This window comes from Drosophila elegans, unplaced genomic scaffold (assembly GCF_018152505.1).
Source record: "Drosophila elegans isolate 14027-0461.03 unplaced genomic scaffold, ASM1815250v1 contig_183, whole genome shotgun sequence".
Lineage (NCBI taxonomy): Eukaryota > Metazoa > Arthropoda > Insecta > Diptera > Drosophilidae > Drosophila > Drosophila elegans.
The window spans coordinates 13,135,948-13,153,916 of NW_024545550.1; the positions used below are offsets into that span (position 1 = coordinate 13,135,948).

Below are 17,969 nucleotides of genomic sequence, written 5' to 3' on the forward strand. Positions count from 1 at the left end.
TCATAATTTAAAAGAAAATTATTTTAAGACATTCTCTTGGTTTTAAGTTCTGATCCTAAAGTTCCAGTTTTGTATGACGCACAATTTAATTTTGGTTAGAGAAATAATTTATTAAAATATGTATGTAGTCGTCGACAAGAGATTTAAAAAGTGCCTAATAATAGGATAGAAATATTAGAAATGTTTTATATATTTGTTTTTGGTGACAGAAAATTCATCAAAATTTGGGGGTTGACTAATGTGAAAAATGTTGAAATAATGTAGATCAGAGGAAAAATAAAAAAAAAAAAATGATATATATTATTATGTTATAAAAGTTCTCAATATTATCATATTTGGTTTATTTAGATTAGATTTTTTAGTTATTTAAATACATTTTTTTATAAATTAAAACGAAGCAACTGGAGTTAATGTTTTTAAAGCAGAAAACCATTCCTTTTCAAACAAAGGGTAAACAATTCCACCAAATGTTTACATATTTGGTTCTGGAAACTCCGTACTCAGCACAAGCTGTACAAAATTTGGGACTTCCCCAAAGTCCACAGTCTAGGGAATCCTGAGAAAAACAATGGGATTGACACATGGATGTTTAAAATGCAATTTCAAGAATATTTTATTGATCGGTATTTTTAATTTAAGTGGTATTCATATTGATTTTCCATTAGCGCGTCACATTTGCAGAATTAAGAGAACAATCATAATTCAATGATCCATAAATAGAATGTTATTTCATTTGCTTCTTGCATCGTTTGACTTTGGTTTTTTGTTCGCTTGTTTCGTTTTATGTTTGCACGTATAAATACTAGGGAGTTGTAAAAATATTTTACAATAACAATCAAAAGTACGATGGATAATTTATAGATGAAAAGATCAACAAAGGCGTAGGCCAATAAAGCGTGGAATCGGTTGTAAATCTTAGTTCTCAACTAATGTGTGGGAGAGGGATTCGGACTTGGATTTGAAACCACTTGCAGCTACCGGGGTTCAAAGTGGATTACAGATGGATAAAGAGGAGGATTAGAAATGGTTTAGCCTGTCCTGATCTTATCTGAATTGTTCTTTTGCTATCGGAGGTCAAACTTCCCTTTGGTAAAGATATATCAGATGTACAAATATCTGAATCAAAGTCGGCTGCGGGTTCTCAGTGTTTGCGTTTATGCTCAGTTGCGATTCATTCAGTTAAATATATATGCTTATGTAAAAAAGAGTAAAAAGACGCGCAGATTTCGCGCTGGCGCCAAAACTTAATGATTAGCTTACAGTTAAATATATATATATATATATCTGCCCGTTAAATGTCTATTTATTTGCCCAATATTGTTAATATGCCATGTTTTCGGTTTGTAGTAGAAAATTGGAAGAGAAAAAGAGTGGCGCAAATGCCAAGTTACACGATAAGTATGCTCTATCTATGTGAGTGTCTATATATAATTGATTTTTACACACTTAATTGTAATCGCTTGCTTGGTGCTCGATTCCGGCGATAAACAATTGCCGATGAACGATAGTAGCCATCGATAAAAACACAATACAAACTCAAGGGTATTCGTATAAATATAAATATAAATATATGTATAGGTATCTATCTAATCGCAGATACATTGAGAACATTGAGAAACGTTTCGTGTTTTGGTTTTGGTTGTTCGCTAGAGTTGTATAATTAAGAGTTTAGGTTTAACTTTGAGACTTTTGCACAGCATTTATTTTTATACATCCTCGTTTATGTCCTATATATCGTTTATGTCTATATGGTATTCCCCGTACAAGTACAAGTCGAGTAAAAACCTCTCTATACAAATCCCAAAACAATGTAAACCAGTAAATCAAAAATAAATGCGAGTTTCGTTAACTAATCCGAGTGTAAAGGTTGGAAGCCGGACAAAAAACAATCGAAAGATGTCTAGGACACTCAAGGGATAGGATAGGGTACGAAAGATGGGGTTTTTTTTTCGGACATTAGGGCTGCAGCTACCGTAGAGCGTATAATGAATCAGTCTTTGCGCGTCACAAGTCATCAATCGAACGGGGAAACGACACGATAAATATATCGAAATCAACGCTAAGTGGTGTTCGGATTTTGGGATTTTCATATCGGGAGGGTCGGATGGGCGGATTGGGAAAGAGGGAGTGGCGGCTACTAATGCGGATTCGACTGAGGATCCTCGGGCATACAAACCGTACAAAAACTAGCTAGATACAAACATACACAATACACATTATCAGTATTATCATCGATTTGGTTTCCGTTGTATACAAAGTAGATAATATTCGAATTACAATTATAATTGCGGTACGAGTACGTAATTAGTGTAAACACGGTAAAACAAGTTAACAAGCTTTAATGCAATTATACCGCCTCGCTTAGATTCGACGTTAACGTTAGTTTTAGAGTAGAGTGTAAGTTTGAGTTAGGTGTGGGTTAGCTTTGAGCCTAGCCAAAAATTGAATTACAGAATCGAGAGCGTAGCGTAGTATGCAAAGTGGTAGTTAGATCCATATCCATATGTATATCGACTTTGTTTACTTTACTCGTAATTGGTGCGTTTCCATTTCGTTTAGGTTTAGGTTTAGAGTTACAAAAAGTACTTGGAGTAGAGTAACGAATAAAAATCTCATCTCTGCCCTCGGCTATTCTATATATATATATGTGTGTGTGGTTGCTTTTATCGAATACAATACAATATACGTACAATAAAAAAATGTATAATTAGATTTATAATTTCTTTAGAATCGAATTTCAATGCAAATGAACGCAAAAGGCTGCGTGGCGCCAGCGTTTGCGTTTTAACCTTCTTCTGCACTTGATTTTTTGTTAACCTGAATACAAAAATACATTATCATAAATATATTTATATGTTCGCGTGTATATGTATGTATGTATATGTATGCAATTGGTAATTAACTGTCTGGTAACGACAACGACAAAACGATTTCGATTTCGATACGGATTTGTATTTGCATTTGGATGTGGATGCGTTGCTTGATGCGTTCTGCATCAGTGGGATGTTGGATTCAGATCCCCGGGTCCTTGAGCCCTCCTCTACTTGTTGTTCTGCGCCATCACGTGGGGCGACTTGTAGAAGTTCTGCACGAATTCCGAGAGGCTGTAGACCACTCCAGGACCTTTTCCTGCACTCATGCAGATGAAGTCGCCCAGACAGTGTATGTTGGCTGCGGAAACAGGCAAACAAACGGTCAGGTTTCTGTGAATCGTTAGCTCAAGCACTTACTATTCGAGAGAATGGGTGGATATGAGGGCGGCGGCTTGATCCAACTGCCATCCGGCCGACGCATGTGACGCCGGTCCGACGAGAACTCAATGAGATATGTGTCTGCGGGTATGACTCTGAAGAATCTATAATAAATGTATGAAGCTTTCAATCTGACTCTCTTTCAGGATCCTGCAGGATACCCACCTGTGGTGCTCCGGTCGCAGGGCCAGATCGGAGCGAAATGTCTCCGTCACGTACTTGTGGAAGTATGTGGGGAAGGGCAGCGTGGTGTCCAGATCGAACACCAAACAGCGATTCAGCGAGGGATTGTGCATGAAGAAGACGTGGTAGTCCTGAAGTTATGTGGTAACATATATTACAAATACTTGGAATGGGTTGCAGCCCATTATGAAAAGTACCAAACTGCTTCGAAAAATGGTATGGTTTCTAATTATGGCATAGATGAAGTGTAAATTATAATTCAAATATATAATTCTAAATACATACTTTGTATGCACCTTTTATTATTAAATCTGGTTTTAAACGGTGCAGCGGCTGCTCGAAAGCTTTCAATCCGATTAAATTACAGAACTGTGCACCGGTTTTATGTCTCAGAATCGGATAATGAAAGCCCGAATAGATCCTTCATATGTATAATTCAATATAATTGCTAGTTTTAAACCATTCAATCCCATTTAATACATGAGGGCTGCACCGTTTACAACCAGTCTGGTTTAAGTTTTTAAAATTCGATCAGCAGTTTGGTTGTTTCAAAGTCGGTTTTATGTTTCCCACTTTTACGGTTCATACACTTACCCATATCACAACTTGATCGTCGCCGCGGCCGGCTTTCTGGCGCCAAAGGGGCACGGTGCGACCCTCGTTGGACACGAATACGGCGTAGCACTTGGACAGCTCCTCGGGCCGCGTCCGCTTCACCTGCTCGCAGAGCTTCCACACGTTCTCCTCGCTGCATGCAAGAACAGAAGCAGAGTCTTAGCAATCAATAGATGCCCTGCTTAAGAGCAAGATTAGGCCCAAGTCAAATGTCTGAGTTCCAGTCCGAGGCTAATCCTTGCACGAAATGTCAAGTGGGTTAGCCCACTCTAACCTTTATCAGCAACAGGCCGCCGCCTCGTTGGCATTACAATAATCGATTTTGCTCGGCACGCTTTGGCTCTTTCGAATAAATTCCAATCAATTCTACTGCCACACATTGTTGCTCGGCTGTTGAGAGAATGGCTGGGTGGGCGTTTGTGCGGTCTCAGGTGCATGCGACTGGGGCATTAAACTAGGTGGCACTACAAAAGCAGCCACATCAACAGTAACAGGTATAACAAGGGCTCCACGGGGTGGTCTTCTGGGTGGCAGGAGGCAAGAGTCAGGTGGCAAGGCCCACACAAGTGGCGCGGTCAAAAGTCGCGACTGAAAGTGGCTCGCGGCGATATCGTGAGCAGGCGTTATTAATGCCGCCAGGCAGAGATTGCTTTAAATGGGCGGCAAGGTGTGGGTTCTCTGGGTGGTGGGGCAGTTCAATCCGAAACCCAATTTGAGAAGCTTTCACAAACGCACACAAAAAGAAAAATTTATTCGATATGATAATGCAACTGATGATTTTCTCTGATTTGGGTTCGATTAGATAAGTATAACAGTTTTAAAATTCTATATTCTCAATATTATAATGATTATCATAAAGCGGAAATAAAATATTGCCATATTGACCTATAGATACTTCGAGAAAGACAAATGCGAGTTATGTATGTTTTTGGAGAAATGGTAGGTTACCATTTCCATGGCATTAAATCAAAATTAAGACAACAAATTAGACCTGAGCTAGTTTTTCGCAGTGCAGTGGCCAAAGTGCCAGCAGGCAGTGTCTTAAACTCGCGAACCGCTGCAACACGCGACCCACAGATGGCGCCTGCTGTGGTGTGTATTCTGAGGAAAACGAGAGCGGAGGGTTTTCCAGAGTTTTCCTGGAAGGAAAGATGAATCTGAGTGCAAATGTGAGTGCGCGAGCAGTTGCGAATTAATCAATGAACATGTCCTGCGGGAGAAAGGGGGCGGTGGTGGGTGGTTGGGCGGGTTGAATGGGGGTTTTGGTAGTTGGGCGTTATGAGGTCAGAGAACGCGACGACATTTTATCTGGCCATGTAGATGGGCTTTGCGTGTGTAAAAACTTTTTTATGTTCTGCGCCTTTTACTTTATATTTTTTGCCGCTTTTTTTTTGTGAGCGTGTGTGTGGGTGGCAGAACATAAAACTCATATCACGCGCCAGGATAAACAAGTCCGCGCCGCCAATTCCTCCGGGGACCGCCTGCCAAGTTGCCATTACTTTGAGCCCGTCGCCGCCATTGCCGCCATTTTTGCAATTAGCATTTTAAATATTGCAGCAAAGCAAGGACATTACGGCACATACCATACAAGTAAGGCATCATAATGTGCTTTTAGATTCGGTGTGGTCATTTTTGTTTTGAAAGTATTACTTTTAAGCGCGTCCCTTTATTATATAAAACTTATTTAAGCATTTATGTAATTAATTATCTTTTAAGATAATAAAGGCGGTAGTTTGCTATTAAATTTCATTCTAACCTTCCAGCATAGAATTGAAAACTCTGATTAAAAATCGAAAAAACGATCTTCAACCACTTTTAACGAAGATTCTGCGATTTAAGCAGTTTGCTAGCAAAGTTCTCTGTACAAAAGATGCCTTTAATACTTGTAAATTCCTTACGTTACTGAATAAAATATACTGCCTTCTCGGAATTTATTTGTATTAAAGCTTCCACAGTGGGAGTCTTATTTCGCCATGACAGTATATTTCATCATCCCAGTGCAATCGGTGAATCAGTGATGTCCGGACTATTATGTACAAAAACATTTGGAATAATAAATATTTGATTAAATAAATATTGATAACCAACTAAGCCATCTTAATTCAAAGAATCTCAACAAAAGGTTCTCCAAGGAAAGAGACACACCGCTGCAGTTTGTAATTTTCAACATCGAATATAAATGTAGTGTAGTATGCTAGATATGTGTTTTGCTTAATTTTTGCTTTGCTTTTCGATTGTTTTTGTTGTTTGTCGGTCGTTTGTTTTATAGTCGAAACGCGCTTCTCGCATGTGGCCATAAAAACGAACCCCCATCCTTCGGCCCGTCCTACCCCACACTCACACAGACACAGGACACACACACACACACCAGTGCAGGAGCACACCAACACAGTGGCACGCTTTCCTTCTTAGCAGACATGACCGTTTGACCTAATTTCTGGAGCTGCGCAGCGCCAAACGGCGCCGCATCAGGATGCTCAGGAACAGGATTCAAACTCGGAAAGCCAGAGGGGAAAAAGGGGGGGAGGGTGAAAGGATGCCGGGACGCAGGACTCGCAGGAGTGAGTGAATAATGAGCGAATTTGAATGCAAAGCGAGGCACATCGACGAGCGAAAGGAGGAGGCATAATGAAAATCATCCAAAAAGCGGCGGCAAAGGACGAAGGACATGGCTGCGCTGAGTGGCGAATGTTGTTGCCAAAAGAGATAACGCACAAAAATAAAATATACATAATTAAAAGAAGAAGCGCTCGGCAGTTGGGACTGGCCAAGCATGAGATAATCATTCACAGAAGTGTGAAAGGCAGCCGGAATTCGTATACATCAAGGGGTTGAGCCGTTTAAGGCCCAGAAAAGTGTTCACTGACTAATATGAACTAAAACGAAATTAATTGAGAAATAGAAAACTAAAGCATTTTGGCTGGGAAAATAAATTAAAAACTCAATGTATACGGAGGAGAAATTGTTTATTTTTTAAAATTGGATTTTGCTTAAAAATGATTTTTGTTTTATTCTAAATGTTTAATCTTTTGTGTTTCATAAATAAATAAGAAAGTAGCTGTATTAGTATATAAAATGCTTGATTTGTCTGATTTGTGAGAAAACAATCACCATAATTATCAAACCGAGTACAAAATAGTGTCATTGATTTTTACCAGTGGAAATAGTTTTGATGTTTTTATAATTGTCGAATATTGTAAATATTAAATCAACCGAAAATGCCTTTTGGTATCTAAGGTAAATTTTAAATTTAACCCACTTGACTTTCTTAATTTAAACCTGATTTAAAAGTCGTTCCCCATAGCGAGTGACCACTGTGCTTGGTTTATTAGGCTCAGTGGTATTCTCTGCAGCTTTCGACTTCCCCTGGGAGGTATCCTATATATCATAGCCATTAGTTGCGCTGCCACTGTGTTAATATTCAGGTGCTGAAGGTTGCGTGAATGATTTCGTCGTCTGCCTAATGAAAAAGTTTTCCATGTTGTTGTTTTCGTTTGACGTTAGCTGTTGCTTTTGTCCCTGCCTCTGAGGAGATATGGTACACCCTACTCCGCAACGGATTTATATATATTAATATAGTTACTCACCAGTAACAGGACACATAGGAGCAGTCCGCTATCTTGGGGAACAGAAAGTCCGTGGTCATCTTGATGCGATTCGGGATCTGTGGTTCTGTTCGTCACCTCTATTGCTATGCCTATTGTGGCTATGGTTATGGCTATGGCTATGGCTATGGGTGTCCTTGGGGCAGGAGTTGATGTGGGTGGACGATTGCCGGGTGAATTGACGGGGGCCAGGGGCTAATTGTCACTGGGGACGACTGGATTGGGACGACTGGATTGCACGAGACACGAGGCGAGCGGTATATAATTACTGCATTATGCGTCGCTGCCTGGACAAAAAGCAGGGTGTGTATCTATGTCTATGATGCGGTATCGGAGGCATCGGAGGATGCTGTTCTGGCTAATCCTGATCCTGGTCCCGATCCCGACATGTCTCCATTCCCAGGGATGATGCTGCTGCGATGATGTCCTGATATTTTTGTTATTTTTCCTGTCGTTTTCTGGTTTCCAGGATGCTGCTCACTCACACACACACATACACATGCACTGGGCTCTCTCACGAAGGAGCCGATTTTCTCGTTTTCGTTTCGATTCGATTTTTGTGCGATTTAAATTATGCTGAGGACGCTGAGGCTTTTATCTCATGTTGCTTCGATTTTTTTCCTTGTGTTGGGAACACCTGCTCACCTGCCCAAAAACAATCGCGCTCATCCCCCGCTGATGATGATTTTTTTTTTTGTATTTTCGGTAGCGGGACAAGGATGGGGGCGAACAGGCTGACCAGGTGACAGAGCCTGGGGCAACACACTCAGCAAACCATGCAATTTTATCCTACTCAAAGGCTTCAAGTACTGCGGTTCGGTCCACAGGAAAGTGCAGCCGAATAAAAGTGTCCTGGAGAATCGCGAGGAATGCAGGCTGTGTGTGTTTTTTTGGGGACCCTCTCTATCAGCTTTTCCTTTTCCCTTCCACGCTCTGGTGGTGGCTTTTCCGCTTTTATTTTTTCTCGGCGCACTCCGCTCCGTGTTGTGTACGCGTTCCCGAATTCACACAGTGTGACCCACGTGGAGCACTCGAAAATTCCAGCACAAGTTTGGCGGCTAACGCAAAATCTGAGTAGGTCGCGTTTCCAAAGTTTCACACTAAATCAAATAGAAATGCGCGCGGCATTTGAAAAACTGGCGGTTAAATTCGAAGTACAATGATTAATGTTAAATACTGTGGCGGCTTAAGCAAAATTATTACTTTGCTGGTTAGAAAATATTAAATTTCATATATATTATATATGAAGAAAATTTAATCCAAGTTTTATCCGAGAAATATTAAATAAAATCAAAACTTATAAAACATTTGTCATACTTAATATAATCATTAGGAAAACTGCGTAAACACTAATTATATATAAGCAAACACAAGTTTTCTACTTAAAGTAGAGATATATTTTTCAAAACAAAACAAATTAAAATAAATAAAAGTTGTAAAATGTTTTAGTTCTAAAATAATTAAAATAAAAAAAAAAATAACTTAAAATCGACAGTATGGGCAGCACTGAAATATACACCTCAGTGGCAATGCTGCCAATTGTTAATAGACAAAAGCTAAAGGCTATGACATTCTTTAGTGGTAACTGACAATAGCCAACTTGTATGCAACTATTCAACGGTTTTTCGGTTTAATTTAATTGTAGGAGGAAAAGTTTGCCTTTAACACCTCCGTTAATCATGCGCTATCTAATCACTTGTACTCGTAACTGCTAATGGCCAATTGACAGCACGCAATTTCGGCAAAGCCAATTAGTCTCACTCCTCCACACTGTCTCTTTTTTACAGTACTCGACAAATATTGCGGCAGGCAAGGCGAAATACCTTTCATTCGATAAGATAAATCTGCGCAGTCTGTGCTGTCATTGTAAAATGCTTCTTGAGTTGACTTCCTCCACACCCACGGTTTAATCGGCGCAACCGATAAGCGACTATATAGTATATGGGAGATTGACTTCACCCACCCAGATCGACGACAAATGGAACTTAACATTACTGTTATTTAAAGGTCGCGTAATGAAGCGTGACAAAAGAACTGATAAGGGGAAAATCTCACAGCTTGGCAACTGAGGAGATACCCAATCCATATGCACATTGATCAACCCTTTAATAATTAAGAAGTCCGAGCCCCATTATCAGCGATCAAAACGATCATGACACACAAAACGCAAATCCATAGGCTCTACTGGATGGGATGACGTTTCTTATATGGCAGTGCGGTTCTGGCACTCAAACCGCTTTATCGCCTGTCTGAGTTTACGCGAGAGAGAGCTGGAGCGGCGATGAAATCCGTATAGTTTGGGGAGTCCAACAACGTGGCAAGCGGCGGCATTCAGTTGGCTCCAGCGCTTTACCGTCGACGGGTTCGCTTCGATCCGATCCGATCCGCTCCGCTTTGCAGCATTTTATTTGGCAGTAGTGTAGTTTACCACTTAGCTCTTGGATCCGTCTCAAGTCACGACCTTTTTTTGGTGAGCGTCGGCACAGAACCTGTTTACCCGCCTCGTGGATTTTTGGGCAGCAGGTTCTCGAATCCGGTGAAAATAAAATCCAAATCCCATCCATTCAGAAGTAAGTGCCTGCCAAGCGAATCAATTGAGTGTTTTTATTGGCATCGATTGATCAAAGCAACGCGCCTTACTTGCGATCCACAAACAAAACAATCGAGAATCAGCTGTGTGGCCCAGTCCCACTTTCAGTTGCCAGTGGACATCGCGAGAACAGGGTCAACATACGCCGCACTTCTTATCGGCTAACTATATATACTATGTGTTAGTACGAGTATTAGCGATCAGCCGATGGCAAGGCCATCTTATAGGCACATTTATAAAAGTCATAAACAAGAAAACAGGAAAGAAAGGTTAGATGTTAACACCGACTCTCCAAATACACTTGTAGAACAAGTCATCATATATAGGAACAATCCGGTTGCGCTTGAATATGGAAACAAGTTTATTAGTTTATTGGATGATGTCCACGTTTTTGTAATCATGAATATGCTACTCTACAAGCTAACAAAATAAAGCAAAATTTAGAGTAACTATAAGACGTAGGACATCTCATTTACATAATAATACTGGCCAAACAATTAACGTCTAATAGCAGTTTGTTGTTATGGTTTACCCATGTCATTTAGTGATTTAAACTCTGTAGTTAGTGTTTTTAGTATAAATATGATTCTCATAATTATCTTGGTTACAGAGAGAAACAAGTCTAGCCGTAATCTATTGTGTTGTTATAAAGCAGTTGAGCTAGGCAAATATGCAAACCGTATACTTGATGCTAGCTTTATAATACTTAAGCTATATGCAAAAGGCAAGCAACAAATGAGTAATCAAAAGTGATGAATTGTTTGTTTACTTTTCTTGGGACTATGGCTTTGCGAGGTAAATTTGCATTACCCTTTTGCTAGAGAGTTTGGGCCATAACAATTCGTTTAGGGTTAGGGTTAGTTATCTAAATCAGGAAGTGTTTTCCCACCGTGAGAATGCCAGCAAGTGCAAATCAGAAATATTAACATTAAAAAGCTCTCCCTCTTTACCAACAGAGATAAGCCCAAATCTCGCCCGCCAACCGACGAAATGGATGAGCAGCATCGGAACCTCCAGCAAAATGGCAGCGAGGACAGCAATGGAAAGCAGGCCAGGATCGTTTCGGGCTTGGATCGACCGCTGAAGACTCCTCCTCCTGGCGAACAGTCGAGGGCAGTGCTGCGCCAGGTTCGCGCTGTCATCTTGGCCAACATAGGCGTCTTCTCGACGGGCATGACCCTGGCCATGCCCACTGCCACGCTGCACCAGCTGACGGACACCACGGAGCCAGTGCATCTGAGCAGCTCCCAGGCCTCCTGGTTCGCCTCGGTCAATGCGCTGTCGGCTCCGCTGGGCGGTTTGCTGTCCGGTTTCTTGCTCGACAGGATCGGACGGAAGAAGTCCCTGATCGTGCTCAATGTACTCACTATCCTTGCCTGGATTTTACTGGCCACTCCCAGCCAGAGCAACTCGGAAGCCTTCTTTTGGCAACTCATTGTATCTCGATTCATTCTAGGTGAGTCTTGCAAACATTTTGTATGTCTTTCATTTGAATATTGGGTTTCATTTCTTCAAGTGGTATTTAAAATTTGTAAATATATATCAATGAGTAATGATTAAGCATATAATGCGCACTTAAAATATTTCAGTTACAAATGTTATTTGCTTTATTTGTTATTTGTAAAACATCAAGTCAATATTTTTAACTAATTTGTTTGTATTTTGTAATATTGGAAATATTGAAAATGCAATTAAGTCTGCTGGCGCTTTCGCCCGGTGTTGTTGCATGCGCCTTATAAATAGAAATATTTTTGGTAACCCAGAGTATTCAATTTCAAATACTCTGGCCAATTTAGTGAATATTTTCGATGTTTTCAGGAATTGGCATGGGTTTGGCCAGTGCCCCGCCAGGAGTTTATGCTGCCGAAATCAGTGTGCCCAAGACGAGGGGTAGTCTGATCCTGGGAACATCCATTTCAGTGGCCGGTGGCATCACAATCCTCTACGGCATCGGCTACTGTATCCGCGACGACTTCCGACTGATTGCCCTGATCTGCTGTGGCTACCAGTTGGTGGCCCTGCTCTGCGTCCTTCCACTCCCCGAAAGTCACTGCTGGTTGCTGGCCAAAAAGCGGGTGACGGAGGCCAAACGATCTCTCAACTACTTCCGAGGTTTCGATAAGTCGGGTAAGTTGTCACCTCATTCCTGATTAAGTGGCTTTGAGCTTCTTGACCTTCCGAGAGCAAACTATAAGGAATATATATTTCTACGTAAATCGCTCCATATCAGAAGTATAATTTTTTTATGACCGCAAACAAATCAAAGTCAAGTGGCGCCTTGTATCAAGTCAAGCAATTAAATGGTGATAACCTATTCACGCTTATCTTTTTGCTTTGCATTTAAAAATAAAAAGCTCCCCGCAACGCTAGTGCTATTCTTTTCGCTACGATTTTAAATTGATTAGTCTGATGAAATAGCTTGTACCTAAGTGTTGTAAATTAAATTAAAGTCGAATTTTTCCCACAGATGAAATCACCCATCCCCAGGTGCTGGAGGAGTTCCAGACTCTGCAGAAATCGCTGCAAAAGCGGGATGCCGAGTTGAAGGAGTCCTTCTGGCGAAGTCTTTCGCAACCGGAGGTCTACAAGCCACTGGTCATCCTGATGACTTTGTTTGCCTTCCAGCAGCTCACGGGCATCTTTGTGGTCATTGTGTTCGCAGCGCAAATTTCCTGGGAGGCGGGCATCGAAATAGATCCATTCATGTGTGCCTTGCTCATTGGCTTGGCCCGCCTGATCACAACCTGTCCGATGGGACTTGTCCTCGAGTTGTGGGGTCGCCGTAGGGCGGGTATTATCTCGACCTTGGGCATGTCCATCTGCATGTTCCTTTTGGCCGGACACAGCCGAATTCTGTGCTTTCAGCAAATTCAGTACCTACCGGTGGTGGCCATTGTGGGCTTCATTGTGCTGAGCACTCTGGGCCTGTACACTCTGCCCTTCTTCATGATCTCCGAGCTCTTCCCGCAAAGGGTTAGGGGTCCAGCTTCGGGACTCACGGTGGCCGTGGGCATGTTCATCTCGTTCGTGGTCCTCAAAACCTATCCCAATGTCAAGGCAGATTGGGGATTGTCTACGTGCTTCAACTTCTTCGCGGTCATGTCTGTGCTGGCCCTGATCTTCATTTACTGGGCTCTACCCGAAACCCGTCGTCGCACGCTCCTGGAGATCGAGGAGCAGTTCCGCTCTGGACGGAGTCGTAAGCCTCAGAGCGAGGCTGAGGTCGAAATGAAGGAGGTATTTGTCCCAAAGCCTGAGGAATAATCTTCTTCGGCAGATGCGCATTTTAGGGAGAGACATAATTTACTTAAGTAGATCCCATCGAGTGCTTAGTACTGTGATAGACAATAACAACAAAGGCAGCAAGACAAAAATAAAAACAATTTAACAAAAATCCTGACAGGACTAGAAAAATAAATCTTAAGAACTATAAGTTTGTTTTTTAATCTTGGTCAGAAGCATGTTAAAAATAGCAATAAAAACAATTTAACAAAAATGGAAGCAATGACAACTCATTTATTCATACTAGATAAAAATACCTTAAGTACGAATAAACTCTGAGGAAACTATAAAGTTTGTTGTTTCAATCTTAGTTATAAGTATGTAAACATATTCAATAAAAATAGTATAATCTGGAAAGACTTTTCTGTTTAAAGCAAATGTAAGCAGTTTGTACAGATATAAATCAAAAATTAAGTTTGAAATAAAATTTTACCATATAGTTTAAATTCTCTAAAACTAAACTTGTATTACCTGTTGAGTAATCCATATCAAGTTTGTTGTTTTTTAACAACAATATTGAGTACCTATACTTTGTTTACCTAATGTGAGCAGCGTGGAATCAAGTAGATTAAGTCAACCAATCCTCTTACTGATAAGATTCTCTAGTAAATTCCTACCTGCTCACAGAACACAATCTAACTTACTTTTAAGAACCCTGGTATTCTCACTTAAATTAGTGGCACGCTCACCTATTTTACCTCGATCTAACCTCTCAATCATTCACGGAACTTAATCAGAATGTTGCTCTACATTCGTTCTCTTTGAAATTCAAGTTCGTGGCCAACGTCATTCGTTTTGTGATCGAAGAGAAAGAGAATTAGTATCACCTTATGGATATTGGGAGAATGTAGAGCGTATCCGAAAGTTTCATTCCGATTGCATTATTAAAAGTAAGCTAAAATGCAAACTTCGGTATTCGCGTCCGTTTAATACAGATGCAAACCGAATGGAATATTTAATTGTCTGAAGAAAAGCTTTACGAAAGTAATTACGAGTAAGTAAGCAGTTAAAACCAGACCGTACTTAATGTTGTAGCTCATTTTTGTTACGGGTTAAATCAGGAGAAATTGTATAAAAATGTTGGCCTAAGCTAGTTCTGGGAAATAATGTTCAAAATATGAATTGCCCAAAAAAACCAAAAAAAAATAATAGCTTTTTGTTTTTGTTTTTATTTTCTAAGTCTCCAAAAGTGTATACAATTTTTTAAATTCCTTTTTTTTACCAACGCAAACGTTTGTTTTAATCATTTCTTTAAGATCCAAATTTATAAATATTATACTATACCCCTTGTTTAAATTTACATTCTTTATTCGTTTATTTCTATTCTTTTAACTCAATGTTCCTGCTTGAACACAAAGTTTCCGAGTCTTTTTTTTTATACTTAACTTCAATAATTAATGTATACTTTTAATAAACCATTTTAGTACTCTGTCAGCGTGTGGGGTCTAAATGAAATTTTTCTTCAGCGTTGAGTGGTATTCAATGATAGCGTAGCAGATGCAATTGCCAGCAATTAAGTGCAGTGCCGTTTTGCTTTATGGTAATGTTAATGTTAATGGTAATGTCGATAATGTGCGATCGCTGCCGGTCAGCCTGTTTCAGAGCCGGGCCGAAAACTCAGCCCCACATTTTGCCACGGGCATCGAAAAAATGGAGGAAAAATCTGTTCTGCTTTGGTCGTTAACGAGCAAGAGTTTCGGCAGACTCTTCAAGATGCGTGTGCCTCGAAAATCGAACTCCCTGCAAAGAAGCGCGTTAAAAGCGCATTCTGCCCAGGCATCCCTACGTCCCCTTTAAACGATCCACATCTCAACACTTAGAGGAATAGTATATAACTTCGTAAATAGATTCAAAGCTGACTCAATAGATTTAAAATCCTATTTTAGTCACCTATTAAACTATCACATTAGTAAAGAAAAGAGTAAAATAAATATCTAAAATTAATAAAATAACATTATTAATATTTATCCACAACAAATATCTATAAGATATATAAAATCTTCAAACCATTTAAAATACATTTTAGAATATTCTGATTTTATTATTATATCTAGTTTATTATTCTAATCGTTGTTGAGCATTTCCATTGAGTTTCTCTTTTAAAACCGAAAAGTCGGTTTTAAGTTGACATACGGACCAAAAGGTTATTTTCATTGACTTGTCAGTTTGGCTTTTTCGTGAACTTTTTTCTCGGTGCATCACGTGGTTTTGCTTCAGGCGTCGAGGCGTACGTTTATGTAATTATAATAAGTTTTCAATTTTATGGCTTAATAATGCGGTGGGCAGCGGGCACCAGTCACCAGGCACCAGGCAGGTAGCTCCTTAACCAGGACCAAGACCACGATGGGCTCGAAGTGCATCCGCCGCCAGTTGGAGCTGCCCCGTCATTAGGCGACAAGCGTTTAGGCCATGTCCAGAAGCGGAGCAGCCGAAAAACGGACAAATTGTTTTGGGGCGATTAAGTCAACAAGACGGCGCTAACATGGACCAGAGCATGAGGTTGAATGAACTGATGCTGGACGGGATAATGCCGAAAATTGATGAGCTGCAAATGTGCGAACATTAAAGTTTCCGCTGACGGTGCGCGCGGTTCTACCTCCTCGCCAAACTCAAACCCCATCCATCCTGGTAATCCGAGCAACACCTGCCGTGAATTTCGCACTTGGACGCATCAATTACCGCACGGCGGATAGAAATGTCAACGGCTCTCGACAAGAAGACAGTTAATGGCACGTAACAATTGCTGTGCCAATAAGGAAACGGACAATCGGCAGAGGTGACATATGCGTAACTCGAACAGAAAGCAATCTGTGCGGTTTTCGGGGTATTCGGCTATTCAACGATGCGTAAACCGCATCGGGGTGGGATGATCATCCTCAGCATCCTTGACGATCTTCCCATTGCCTGCTCCTCGGATCTGTCATCATTATCCTCACCGAACTCAGCACGACGCGTGTTTTGGGTTAGGGGTGGCCCCTTTGTTTTGTTTTGATTCGAATTTGATTATGTTTATAAGGCAATAAATTAGAAAATCAACACCACAACTATGACTGCAACCGCTTTGTAGCGCTTTGTTCGCAGTGACAATGCATCGGAGTCCATTAAACGGGTAATTTATGGTCCTGTTCTGTTTCAGGGTCCTGGGTGGGTCTTGGGATCTACCCCTTACAGACCACCCTCTTTTCTCCCCCCTCGTAAATGACATTGTTAAAACGCCCCAAGTGTCTGCAATTTGTTGCTGCACTTAATGTAGTTATAATTTTTAACAGCACTGCACTTTTATCGTGGATCCAATGGGAGCATTAAGGACTAACCCTTCGCCTGATCGCCCGGGCTGATTGCACACCTTGAGGATCGAGCTCGTCAGCAAATTACAAGTACGCCAAAAGGGGATCGAGGCTTCGATCTGAGGTTGGCTGGATCTGCAGCTGCAACTTGCGAGAAACACTAAGAATTGAAATACAGACTTTAAAATACCTGGTGGAAAACTACATCTTTCTTATAAATTATGTGTTCCTATGGTTTTTTTTCAAATTGAGTAATTTGTTATTTGTTTATATTTAACACTTTAAATGCACAATGCTGAATAACAAATTTTTGAATTTTTAGTGCAATACATTCTCTAAGATATAAGTTGAGATTGTTTCGAGAAATGTATGTTTATATTACAAAATAATCTAAGGGGTACTGTTTTATTTTTACAACACTAACATTTTAAAGTTCACACTATATTTATGGCACCTCTGCAAATTTAGTTTTGCAAAATATTTATTGAGATAACATAGAAAATTGTTGTTTTATTAGCTGAACAAATTACCGATTACTATATTGTGGCATTAAGTCTTTTTAAACTGACGGAAATAAAATAAACTGATTGATTTATAACTTATGTCTTTAAACTAACATATACAGAAATATTTAGAAAGCCATAATTTATGGCAATTTTTCCAGGCTGTATCATAACTCAAAAAAAACGTTATATACCCATTTGGACGGCCTGTACCTGGTATTAAATATACGCACTCCAGAAACCGATCATCGCACATTGCACATCGATCAGCGAGGTGGGCAAAAACCAGAAGTGATTTTTGGCAGCATTACAAATTCGGCACTTGGAGGGAGGGAAAAAGAGGGTCTTGGCCAGAACCTGTGTTTACCTTCGATCCGATAATCGCAGTGGCAGCCCGAAGGTTTGGCCCCGCTTTTTAAAGTGTCTGCCAAGGTGTGCAGACTGCCACATTAGCAAAAGGGATTTGTGTTGAACTGAACACCTTGAGAGGAGAAAGTTCGAAGGGCTGAGATGCGATCTAGCCAAGTCCAAAGGCCAACTAGTCACCTAGCTCTACGTTACCCCCTCAAAAAGTGGAAATAGAAGGAGCGATGAGATGAACGAAGGAATGCCGAAAGATTTATGAACGAATGGGCGATGGGCAATGGGCGGTG

General features: G+C 40.5%; 2 protein-coding genes across 3 annotated transcripts; one reads left to right on the forward strand and one right to left on the reverse strand.

Moving 5' to 3' along the window:
• Window positions 1-588: 588 nt before the first annotated feature.
• Window positions 589-8,680, reverse strand: LOC108141269 (protein N-terminal glutamine amidohydrolase). The gene is made up of 5 exons (XM_017264538.2): window positions 7,637-8,680; window positions 4,029-4,182; window positions 3,417-3,565; window positions 3,231-3,355; window positions 589-3,171 (listed from the first exon to the last, which is right to left on the reverse strand). The coding sequence occupies exons 1-5, from the start codon at window positions 7,693-7,695 to the stop codon at window positions 3,041-3,043; spliced, it is 618 nt and encodes a 205-aa protein (XP_017120027.1). The 5' UTR covers window positions 7,696-8,680; the 3' UTR covers window positions 589-3,040.
• Window positions 8,681-9,930: 1,250 nt separating this feature from the next.
• LOC108141267 (solute carrier family 2, facilitated glucose transporter member 6) lies at window positions 9,931-13,817 on the forward strand. 2 transcript variants are annotated; one of them, XM_017264536.2, is made up of 4 exons: window positions 9,931-10,124; window positions 11,201-11,700; window positions 12,063-12,371; window positions 12,712-13,817. In XM_017264536.2, the coding sequence occupies exons 2-4, from the start codon at window positions 11,235-11,237 to the stop codon at window positions 13,506-13,508; spliced, it is 1,572 nt and encodes a 523-aa protein (XP_017120025.1). In that variant the 5' UTR covers window positions 9,931-10,124; window positions 11,201-11,234; the 3' UTR covers window positions 13,509-13,817. The 2 variants fall into 2 exon arrangements, with proteins under 2 accessions (XP_017120025.1, XP_017120024.1); XM_017264535.2 differs by having other exon boundaries at window positions 9,934-10,224.
• Window positions 13,818-17,969: the final 4,152 nt, after the last annotated feature.

What these genes read in the sequence shown, in the direction of transcription:
- LOC108141267 (XM_017264536.2), top strand. Translation starts at nt 11,235, where the DNA reads ATGGATGAGCAGCATCGGAACCTCCAGCAAAATGGCAGCGAGGACAGC. An exon ending in TGTATCTCGATTCATTCTAG is followed by an intron (nt 11,701 to 12,062) that starts GTGAGTCTTGCA and finishes CGATGTTTTCAG; the next exon opens with GAATTGGCATGGGTTTGGCC. An exon ending in CCGAGGTTTCGATAAGTCGG is followed by an intron (nt 12,372 to 12,711) that starts GTAAGTTGTCAC and finishes TTTTTCCCACAG; the next exon opens with ATGAAATCACCCATCCCCAG.
- LOC108141269 (XM_017264538.2), bottom strand. Translation starts at nt 7,695, where the DNA reads ATGACCACGGACTTTCTGTTCCCCAAGATAGCGGACTGCTCCTATGTG. An exon ending in TCCTATGTGTCCTGTTACTG is followed by an intron (nt 4,183 to 7,636) that starts GTGAGTAACTAT and finishes TCTTGCATGCAG; the next exon opens with CGAGGAGAACGTGTGGAAGC. An exon ending in TCCACCCATTCTCTCGAATA is followed by an intron (nt 3,172 to 3,230) that starts GTAAGTGCTTGA and finishes CTGTTTCCGCAG; the next exon opens with CCAACATACACTGTCTGGGC.